General features: G+C 42.4%; 1 protein-coding gene and 1 long non-coding RNA gene across 2 annotated transcripts; one reads left to right on the top strand and one right to left on the bottom strand.

The window, feature by feature from the left end:
• Positions 1-2,198: 2,198 nt before the first annotated feature.
• KT2 (potassium transporter 2) lies at positions 2,199-8,051 on the bottom strand. Its single transcript, XM_078580215.1, has 9 exons — positions 7,876-8,051; positions 6,328-6,559; positions 6,002-6,247; positions 5,060-5,113; positions 4,718-4,978; positions 4,546-4,598; positions 4,357-4,480; positions 3,874-4,128; positions 2,199-3,240 (listed from the first exon to the last, which is right to left on the bottom strand). The coding sequence occupies exons 1-9, from the start codon at positions 7,912-7,914 to the stop codon at positions 2,267-2,269; spliced, it is 2,238 nt and encodes a 745-aa protein (XP_078436341.1). The 5' UTR covers positions 7,915-8,051; the 3' UTR covers positions 2,199-2,266.
• Positions 8,052-8,120: 69 nt separating this feature from the next.
• LOC144707093 (uncharacterized) lies at positions 8,121-10,034 on the top strand. The gene is made up of 2 exons (XR_013582404.1): positions 8,121-8,488; positions 8,577-10,034. It is a non-coding gene; the product is annotated as an uncharacterized LOC144707093 (long non-coding RNA).
• The last annotated feature ends 1,185 nt before the right edge of the window (positions 10,035-11,219 follow it).

Raw genomic sequence — 11,219 nt, 5'->3', positions numbered from 1 at the left:
TTAATCATGATTATAACCTTAAAGAGTCTATTATGATTGATCTCTTACGGCTAGCGCGATTTTTCTTATTTCTCTCTTGATGCCGATATTTTTTATGCGTGTATCTTGGTCAATCAGAGGTTTGGCTTGATTCTTCCCCCCACCCATTTTAGCTTTATAGGGTAATAATTACCCATCCGGAGAAAGATGCTTTGAAGGTTTGTCTTGTTTTCATTCATAGAAAAGAGGCTCAGTTTTCATCTTCACTGACTTTGTACAGCGCAAACTCGACCCTTCTGCTCCTGAATTTGTGTCTGCTCGTAAAATTGTACCTTCTTCTTATTCATTCTTTTTTATCCAGGCATCAACTTTTGCTCCTGAAGTCACCCCTTAATGGATAACCTCATAACCTTGCTACTATAATGAGCTGCAATAAAACCACTTTTGTATTCTTTCAACAAATTCCACTAACGCATATAGTCTACTTCCCTTTCATCTCTATTGAGTGTAATTAGTATATACCGTCAAATATTTGGAGTTTCTCAATGTTATGTTTTTGTTTTTTTATTTCGCGATTGTAAAGTGTCAGTAGCTATGCTATCTTCCCATTTTATTATATGATATACGATATTGGTATCAGTTAGTTAATTGATGGACCAGTGTGCCTGGCCCCTAGCCTTATTTATAAAAATATCATGTTCACTTCTTCCTCCAAAAGTCTGACCTTCTTCAGATTCGCCTTCATCAACTTTGTAATATTGAGATGCATCTTCATTGACTTCTTTGCAGATGAATCTTCATTGCTTGCTCTGTCAAGCCTAAGTTGATGAATCATTTCATTTATCTTCATTGAAATCATAATTAAAGATTTTAAAGTGTTTTCCAAGGTGTCCTTGTTAGCCTTTTACTATCAGTTCTGTTCACACTTGATGCTTTTACTTCTCTTCATTTAGTTCAAAATTTTATCAAAATGATTCTTAATAATTGATGTGTCTGATATCGAGATACTATGATTATCTAGATTGGTTTTGAGATCCATGAGTTGAATACTTCTGTACGCTACCTTTATCCTATCATCCATCTAGTGCCCCCAGTGTCACGTGGACATATCTACTTTAGTATAGATCAAGGATAGGGTCTACTCTCAGTAGGAATAGGGTAGTTGTACTTGATGGGTTCTCCATATAGTTCTAAATAATTTGGGGGGACATTTTGGGCACAAACTTAGTTCAAGATACTAAGTAAGTATTCACTTGTAAAGACATTGCTAGATTTTGCTAATCCATATTCCTCGCACCATATCAAAAAGGGACAACTATGCTCGTAGATACTTTTGACCCATCAGTCTTTGAAATGAGCCATAAAAGATTGCATGCAATATCATTACAAATGAACATGAGACTTTCCTTCATAGACTTACCTCTAATGAACTCGGTGAAATACTATAATTCAGTCATTTAGTCACTCACCTGTTCAACAAGATTGATATTGCTAGGCATATTTCTCTCTCTCTAATTCCCCCTCCTGAAAGCCAGTGGAATGAATAGCATCATGGATATAAGAAACACCCACTAGACCATTTGAACTCTTTCCAATTTCAGCTCCTTTCTCACTGGAGTCTCAAACTGGGTGAATAGGATGAACAAAACCCTAGTTCTCCAATTTCTTTGCCTACACTATATTATCCTACAACTGTCTCTGGCTTTCTTGATATCTGAAAAGAAATACGGCTGATGAGACAATTGACTCCTCATTTATCTACTTGTTGTTATGTTCTCTTTGTGCGCATTGGTCGTTCTGTTCGGTTTTCCGAACAGAACAAAAACAAATTTGCACAGAACATCACACAGATCTGTGTGCGGTTCGGATTGTGGAATTGTGCAAATTTTGTGTGAATTTGTGCGAATTTTGTTCGAATTGTGCAAATTTTTACCCATTGTGCGAATTTTGTTCGAATTGTGCAAATTTTTACCCATTGTGTGAATTTTGTTCGAATTGTGCAAATTTTGGTCGTCGTGTGCAAATTTTGTGCGAATTCGTGCGAATTTTACAACATGTGTGAATTTTGTTCAGATTGTGCAAATTGTTTGAACGTCTGTTATAATTTTCTCACAAAAAAAACAGTACGAACAAACACATCTGGTTCTTTTGTGCAAATTTTTTGTTCGTCTGAAACGAACAGAACAGAACGACCATGTCTCACTGCATGGACCTAACTGTATTCCTTCAAGAGGGTCTGGTCAGCGCATATATAAAGAAGTTAAGTTGTTCAGACCACAAGTATTAGTTAGACTATATACACCATGCCCACCTCTAGCAACGAGGCAGGGGGGACTCGGAGATACACGTCCGGGCCTCTGCAATTTCGGTGCAGGAAGTTGTAGCCGACATTGATGGCGGCCCGTCTCACCAGCGACGACCCCGGCTTGGCCTTGACATGTGAGTGGCCGAGGATGAACGCCGTCCCCGACTCCTGCGCCTTGGCGATCTCCTCCAGCTCCTCCTTCACCAGCAAATCATCCTCCTCTTCCTCCAACACAAACCGCACCCTTCTCTTCTTCGTCTTCCCCTCGTCGATCGACACACTGGCATGGTGCAAGCTCTCGTCCATGACCGGTGGCAGCGCCACCACGGACAAAGCCTCGTCTCCCACAACAACGTGACCGGCACGGCGGACAAACTCAGCAAGGCTGGCCACTAGCTGCTCCTCGAAGGCGTTCACGTCCTGGTGCACGTCACGGTAACCATAGCGAACAATGCAGCGGTACGAACGGTGCGCCGCCGGGCCAACTCGACCGACGAGGAAGCGCTCGCCGGGAGGCACAAAGGGAACCGGCACTGCCTTGACGCAGACGAAGACGAGCACCTGGTGGAAGGCCGGGAGGTTGGTGACGAAGCGGGAGAAGTTGGCCGGCACACCGGAGATGAGGTCGGTGTAGACGAGGCCGATGCCGGGCACGCGGGCAGCGCCGAGCGCGAGCAGCCAGTCAAGGGAGACCTTGTTGTGGAGGTCGAACTCGTACTTTTTGATGGTGGCGTAGTGCCAGACGAACATGACGGTCATGAGGATGAGGGCCAGCAGCATGGGCACCCACGCACCTTCCCTGAACTTGATCAGGGACGCCGAGAAGAACAAAGCTTCGATCGAGCCGAAGAAGAGCAGGAAGCAAAGTGCCAACAGAGGGGGCTTGTGCCAGCACAAGATCATCACCAACGACATCAGTGACGTTGTCACGAGCATCACCGTTATCACCGCCAGCCCTGCACCATTTCAAAAGTCAACCCCATTAAAATTCAATCCGTTTCACTGAAAACCAACACCCGCAGAGCTAATCAGTGAGTTTTTGTTTATTTGATTGGAGAAACCACTGACTGCATGTGGTGCAGTGTTGTAGATTGTAAAGTTCTTTCCTCGTTTAATCTGACCATGCTGAATAAAAAAGGTTAGAGGCTTGCTTATGGTTATAATTATTTTCTTCATTTTTTTTTTGAAATAACATATTTATTATTTTCTTCATTCATTCAAAATATGCGGGACTAACTATTTTCTTCTTTTGCAGAAAGCACGACGACAGACAGGACTATAACAGGGAAGCAAACCGGTTATTTTGTGTTGTGCTTACTCAATACTTCTGATGTTTGTAAAGCACAAGGATTACTTCTACAAGAAAATTTCCGGAATGTACTTAATGAGCGTTCTCTAAGATTCTACCTTGCAAATAACGAAAAAAACGTAAAAATTAAGAAGATTATCCTCTAAGATTCTAAAGAAAAAACAAGATAAAGTAGTCTGACAACACAAGCGACAAGCGTGAGTGAAAAAGTAGTTGGCAGATCTATTCATTCATTGATGTATTTATTGATCTCAGCAGAGGCGGAGTTTGGGTCGCTTACCTGAGGCATTGCCGAGATGCTTGGTGTCACGAAATCCTACAGCGACGGAGATGCAGAGGAGCATGAGCATCCAGTTTATCTCGGGAATGTAAATCTGGCCGTGGATCTTGTCGGATGTGTGGACGACCTTGACCCGAGGAAAGCAGCTCAGGATTTGGCTCTGGTTTATGATCGAGAAGGTCCCACTGATAATTGCCTGGCTACCCACCACCGACGCCAGTATTGCTATCCCCAGAACTGGCCACCTCACACACTCTGCCCACAATTCATACAAACAAATTCATCTCCACCCATCTCTCTAGAGATAGAGATAGACATAAAGAGATAATAAGTAGAGAGAGAAATGTAGAGAGAGACACACACACACAAACAGAGAGAAGGAGATGGAGATGGAGATAAAGAGACAGAGAGAGGTAGGGAGATGCAAGGAGAAAAAGAGATGGAGATGCAGATAAAGAGAGAAAGAGAGAGAGAGAGGGAAACCTGGAACAGAGACGTAAAAGCCGATTTGATAGCTGGAGTCGATACGGTGGTGCTTGGACAGGTAAGCGGCTTGACCCATGTACGCCAAGATCAGAGCCGGGTAAACTAGCAAAGTGAAAGCAATCTGGAAAAACACAGATTCAGCTCAAAATTCAGAGAAGAAAAAGCAATCTCCCTCATCAAACCTACCTGAATTGCAGTGTAAGAGAAGTGCCCAAGATCCGCAAACATAGCCTCCGAACCTACAAGAACATCATCAGAGTTGAAGACAAGGCCAGCCTTCTACCTGTAATCTTAACATCGGTCTATCTATTCATCTATGTTTCTTTCTTTCATTCTTTCTATCTTTCAATCTATTTACCTGTCATGCAGAGGAGGATCCCTCCGAGGGACATCCAGCCGCTCTTCTTCGTCTTCCTCAAGAACTTGTACATGTAATATGGTGAGAGCGCCTTGTAAACCTGAGGATTCCAGTGGGCGATGTTGTACATGCCGAGCACACTAATGCAGAGGAGCCAAGCCAACACCACTGGCGCGAAGATGAAGCCCACTCTGTGAGTTCCGTAATGTTGCAGAGCGAACAAACCGATCAGCACCACGCATGTGATCGGCACCACCGCATCTGCCATCAATTGAATATCGATATAATCATCAGAAGCCTGATTTCTTGAAGAATTTGATGTTAAGGAGCTTGCTTTCTCACATTCATGGTGGCTCTTTGACATTGAGAGCTCCAACCCCGACACGGCCGAGAAAACTGTGAGGACGACAAAGAAGACGATGAATAAGAAAATGCTGACGACGATAGCGATGGTGATGTTGAGTATGGTGATGAAGAAAATAGAGAGAAGAAGAAGATGATGATGATGATGATGAGGATGACAGAAGAGGAGGAGAAGAAGCAGAAGATAGTGATAATGATGATTTTTTTTTAAAACAATAGTGATAATGATGATGATGAAGGCAAAGAAGAAGATGATGATGATAATGAAAATGATGATGGCGCTGATGATGCTGATGATGATGATGATGGAGGATGAGACATAGAAGAAGATAAAAGAGGAGCAGATGATGATGATGACACAGGAGAAAAAAAGACGAAAGGAGAAAAAGAAGAAGAAGATGATGATGATGAAGACAAAGGGGAAGGAGAAGAGGATGATAATGATGCTGATGATGATGATGATGATGATGATGATGATGATGAAAACGATGATGATGAAGTCACAGGAGAAGAGAAGAAGAGAATGATCATCATCATAATGATGATGCAGATGAAGAAGAAGAAGAAGAAGACACAGGAGAAGAGAAGAAGAAGATGATCATCATCATAATGATGAGGATGATGATTACAATGATGATAATTATGATGGTTACGATGACAATGATTAGAATGACGATGATAATGATGATGACGATGACAGTGATGATAAATGATTATGATGATGATGACAATCATGATAAAGAAGATGATTATGATAATGATGACAATGATGATAAAGAAGATGATTATGATGATGATGACAATGGTGATAAAGACTATGATTATGACGATGATGATAATGATGACGAAGAAGACAATTATGATGATGATGATGGAGAAGGAGAGAGAGAGATGTTCAGTTTCAGAGTTCTAAGGAGAAACCAGAGATGGCAGGAGTGAGGACGCCGTCGCCAATGACCATGCAAGTGCCAAGCATGACGACAATCAAGAGTAGGGTGTGGAGCTTCTTGTGTTTCTCAAGGAAGGCCTTGACAAGAGGCCTGCGCCTGCTCTCCGGGGGGCTCTCGAGCCGATAAGTCGAGACCTCCTCATCGGCACGCTGCCTGTTCGGCAGCAAGCTCACATCCGCATGCCGGCAGATCAACGAATACAGCACAAACGTCCCCCCTGCAACTCCAATTGCGATCATCATGATCATGACAAGGATGATGATGATGATGACAATGATGATGATGATAATGGGTGACCTTCGCCGTTGTCATCTGCTCTGAGGACGATGAAGACGTACTTGCAGAGGGGAATGAGGGTGAGAGTCCAGAAGACGAAGGAGAGGACGCCGAAGATCTCTTCGTTGGTTTCCGAATGGGTGATGTCCTCGGCGAAGGTGCTCTTGTAGACGTAGAGAGGGGAGATGCTGAGGTCGCCGTACACCACCCCTAAGCTCTGGTAAGCCAGCAGCAGCATTGTTCTCCATGAATCCTGAATCTCAAATCGTTAGCCTCTCTGCTACTCTTTTTTCACAATCCGGAAGTCGAATTAGAAGAAGAACCAGAAGCTAGAAGAAGACAAAGAAGCTAGAAGAAGAAGCAGGGGATAATAGAAGCTATAAGAATAAGAATATAATGATCATGATGATGGAGGAGGAGAAGAAGAAGAAGAAGAAGAAGGAGAAGAAGTAGAATAAGGGGAAAGAATTAAGAAGGAAGAGAATATAGAAGATGAAGAAGAAGAAAAAAAAATGAAGGAGAAGAAGTAGAATAAGGGGAAAGAATTAAGAAGGAAGAGAATATAGAAGATGAAGAAGAAGAAAAAAAAATGAAGGAGAAGAAGTAGAATAAGGGGAAAGAATTAAGAAGGAAGAGAAGATAGAAGATGAAGAAGAAGAAAAAAGATGAAGGAGAAGAAGAAAAATAAGCTAAAAGAAGAGGAAAAAGAAAAGGCTAGAAAAAGAAGAAGACGACGAAGAAAAAGAAGAAGATAGAAAAAGAAGAGGAAGAAGAAGAAGCAGAAGATAGAAAAAGAAAAGGAAGAAGAAGAAGCTAGAAAAAGAAGAGGAAGAAGAAGAAGCTAGAAAAAGAAGAGGAAGAAGAAGCAGAGACTAGAAAAGAGAAGAAGAAGAAGAAGACGGAGACGAAGCTAGAAAAAGAAGAGGGAGAAGAAGAAGCTAGAAAAAGAAGAGGGAGAAGAAGAAGAAGTTAGAAAAAGAAGAAGAAGAAGAAGTTAGAAAAAGAAGAAGAAGAAGCTAGCAGAAGAAGAAGCTGGAAAAACAAGAAGAAACCGATGCTAGAAGAAGAAGCTGGAAAAAGAAGAAGAAGAAGAAGAAAACGAAAAAGAAGAATAAGTAGGAGAAGAAACAGCTGCGGCAGCTTGAACAAGAAGCAGAAGAACAAGAAGAAAATGGAGGAAGAAGAACAAAAAGAATCTGAAAGACGAAGAAGGAATGAGCTAGAAGGAAGAAGAAGAAGCAGCTTGAACAAGAAGAAGAACAACAAGAAGAATCTGAAAGAAGAAGAAGAAATGAGCTAGAAGGAAGAAGAAGAAGCAGCTTGAACAAGAAGAAGAACAACAAGAAGAATCTGAAAGAAGAAGAAGAAACGAGCTAGAAGAAAAAGACGAAGAAGCAGCTTGTACGAGAAGGAGAAGAAGTAGAAGAATCTGAAAGACGAAGAAGAAATGAGCCAGCAGCAGCAGCAGAAGAAGAAGAAGAAGAAGAAGAAGCTCGAACAAGGAGAAGAAGAAGAAGAATCCGAAAGAAGAACAACAAATGTGCAAGAAGAAGAAGAAAAAGAACCAACCTTTGGCGATGGCGCAGCCCTAGCACGCTCCGGATCCATCTTCTCCGCTTCGTCTTCGCCTACATTCCCGGCCCTTCTTCCCAGGAACACTCCCCGGAGCTTCTCTCTCTACAATTTCCTAGAGAGAGAAACCTCCTCCTTGAATGCGCGCCGGGTCCACTGCCCAGACAACCCCCCCCCCCCACTTCTAGCAGCGACTTCTAGAGAGAGAAACTCCACGAACAGAAGACAAATTCTACCCACGTGAACTGCAAAAAAGTGGACAGGATTGGAGAAGAAACTAGAGCGAGAAACTAGAGAGAGAATGAGTGCGTTTTACTGTGTTTGGTGAAGAGAGAGAGAGAGAGAGAGAGAGAGAGAGAGAGGAGCTGGTACCAGGCTGTTGAACGAACGTCGCCATCGCCAGAGACTGGAACGTTGATAGTGCTCGTCAACGACAGTCCTCGTTCTTGGTGAACAATTCAATTCAATCCGCGGAGGTTAATTTCTCTCCGGAAATTCCTGGACCAGTAATTTTTGCTGGAAAAATTAACGTTTTTCAATTGCCAAGCGCATTGATGACATCTGTTTGCCCAAATTTAATGCGATTTCGATAACAAGTTGATCTCCAGAGGTAAATTTGAAGTTTTCTCTCCGTAAATTCCAAAACTGTGACTACTGGGGGAAGATTGCAAGCTTACCAGGCGGACTAATGAATGCAGTTTGCCCAAATTTCACGCGATTCCGAGATCAAGCCGATCTAAAGAGGTATATTTGAAATTTCTCTCCGTGAAGACCAAACTGTGAACTTTGGGGGAAGATTGCGAGTTTACCAGGCGGATTAATGGCTGCAGTTTGCCCAAATTTCACGCGATTCCGAGATCAAGTCGATCTAAAGAGGTATGTTTGAAATTTCTGTCTGCAAATTTCAAACAAATGAATTTTGGGGGAAGATTGCGAGTTTACCAGGCGAATTACGGCAGTTTGCCCAAAGTTTACGCGATCTACAGAGGTGATTTTCTCACCGCAAATTCGAAACCAGTCAATTTTGGGGGAAGATTGGGAGTTCACTCGATTCTGAGAACAACACGGTCTACAGAGGTCAATATCTCTCCGGAAACGCGTTGAATTAGGGCAACCTGCGGCCACTAATTCGCCTGGCAATTGTAAACTCGCAATTTCCCCCCAAAAATCTCGGCATTAACCTGTAAAATTAGGAAAACCTGCAGCCACCAATCCGCCTGGCAACTGAAAGCTCGCCTCAAAAAATCACCGAGTTCAAAAATCTCAGAGAGATTAACCTCTATTGGTCGAATAGTCCAAGAAACGGCATTATCCGGTAAAATTAGGAAAACCTGGAGCCACTGATCCGCCAGGTAATAGTAAACTCGCAATTTCCCCCAAAATCACCGAGTTCAAAAATCTCAGAGAGAAATTAACCTCTATTGATCGAACAGTCCAAGAAACGGCATTATCCGGTTAAATTAGGAAAACCTGTAGCCACTAATCCGCCAGGTAATAGTAAACTCACAATTGCCGAGTACAAAAATCTCAGAGAAATTAACCTCTGCAGATAGGTAAAATTAGGATACCATGGAGCCACTGATACGCCACGTACTAGTAAACTCCCAATTTTCCCCCAGAAAATCACCGAGATGAAAAATCAGAGAGAAATCAACCCTCTGCAGATCGTGCAGTCCACGGAACGACGTTATCCGGAGGAATTAGGGAAACGTGCAGCCATTAATGCGCTCCGATGTGGCGTAAAAAAGGTGCAGGTAATCAGGTCGTTTTCCCCCCGTCCCTTGTCGGATTCGCTCACTCGAAGCTCGAATTGGCATGGATTTCGCTGGCGTCGGCTTCAGCCTTGTCCGGAGCGCGGGTTTATTCCTCGCGGAGAGATACGGAAGCGGATGAGATCGAACAATCCTCGGCCCGGCCGCCATGGATTCGAGCTCGAAGAAGAAGAAGCGCGTTCTTCGAGGTGGTCGGTGTAACCGTCGGATGACGATGCCGCACTGGGACGGGACGGGACGGGACGATACGAAATGGGACGGGACGTATGAGGGTACAGAGTTGGGGTTATTATTTGTTTTTTTTTAAACCGTGTGGAGCACAGGGTGTGCCTCTTGATGGTGACGGATGGAATTGTGATGTATAATTAGCCGCGTTTCCTCGTCTCCCATCGTGTCACACGTCTCTAGTTTCGGTCACGGGTCACGGAGCCTCATGTCCCATCGTCGTCCTGTCACCGGATGGCATCCCCATCACATGTGACATTAGGTTATACTAACTCTCTCTCATTCTCTCTCCATTAGATTATACATTAGGTTATTCTCTCTCATTTATCTCTATCTTACTCTCTCTCTCTCTCTACCACTCTCTCTCTACCACACTCTCTCTCTACCACACTCTCTCTCTTCTTGGCTCTATCTAACTCTCTCAGTCTCTCTATTTATCTCTATTTCACTCTCTCTCTCTCTCCATTTACATCTATCTTACTCTCTCTATTTCTCTCTATCTCTATTTATCTCTCTCTCTCGCTCTCTCTCTCTGTCTCTGTCTCTGTCTCTGTGAGTCGGTGAAGAATGACATGATGAATGACGATTGTCTTTTCCTCGTGGAGCATCAGCCCTGCATGCCGTGTAGGCCTTTGGAAGTAGACTTGCCAGCTACATGAGCCTGTGGTCTTTGATTTCCGTGTTTTTGCGCCCTTTCGTCAAGACATGACTCATCCTGCTTTTATTTAACTTTTTTTGTTTCATTGTTGTTTTTCTTCTGATTGTTATTATTCTTTTTCTTCTCCATTCTCTTCTTTCTTTTCTTCTACTTTTGGTCAATCCTTTTATTCATCCTTCATCTTTATTTATTCGTCTCTAAGTTTTTCTTCCTTTGATACTTCTTCTTTCTTCATCTAATTTCCTTCATTTTATCAAACCTCTGCCTCCTTTTCTTTTTCCACTTTTTTGTGAATTATCTTTCTCTTATTCTTGTTTTTTATTCTTCTTCTTTTTCTTCTAAACCACTTCATGTTTCTATTTCAGATCTTCCTCATCTCCTTCCTCTTTTTCTTAGAATTCTTATTTTTCTTCATTTTCCTCTTTTTTTGGGAGTCCTATTTATTTTTTCCTTTTTCGTTTTTCATACTTTTCTTATTCGTTTTTTTCTTCTTTTTTATTTTTTTAATTACGTTATGTTATCAGAATTTTAATCTAATACAACATTGGATGGGGTTTCAAGTATTTTAATTTAATTAAATGGCTTTCAACCATTAGACATTTTTTATAATAAAAATTAGAACTGCTTTTTGTGCTGTTTTGTGCATTGCCCGGTACAGATTTTATCCCCAAAACCACTTCATACAC

Source organism: Wolffia australiana, chromosome 8 (assembly GCF_029677425.1).
Source record: "Wolffia australiana isolate 7733 chromosome 8, ASM2967742v1".
Lineage (NCBI taxonomy): Eukaryota > Viridiplantae > Streptophyta > Magnoliopsida > Alismatales > Araceae > Wolffia > Wolffia australiana.
Note: the sequence above shows the minus strand (reverse complement) of the source record. Positions and strands in the feature narration are given on the sequence as shown.

Bases quoted from the DNA above. Each gene is read 5' to 3' on its own strand.
- KT2 (XM_078580215.1), bottom strand. From the start codon at position 7,914: ATGGATCCGGAGCGTGCTAGGGCTGCGCCATCGCCAAAG. The intron at 6,560-7,875 runs GTTGGTTCTTTT...TTTGAGATTCAG, and splicing joins GGGCTGCGCCATCGCCAAAG to GATTCATGGAGAACAATGCT. The intron at 4,599-4,717 runs GTAAATAGATTG...ATGTTCTTGTAG, and splicing joins GATCCTCCTCTGCATGACAG to GTTCGGAGGCTATGTTTGCG.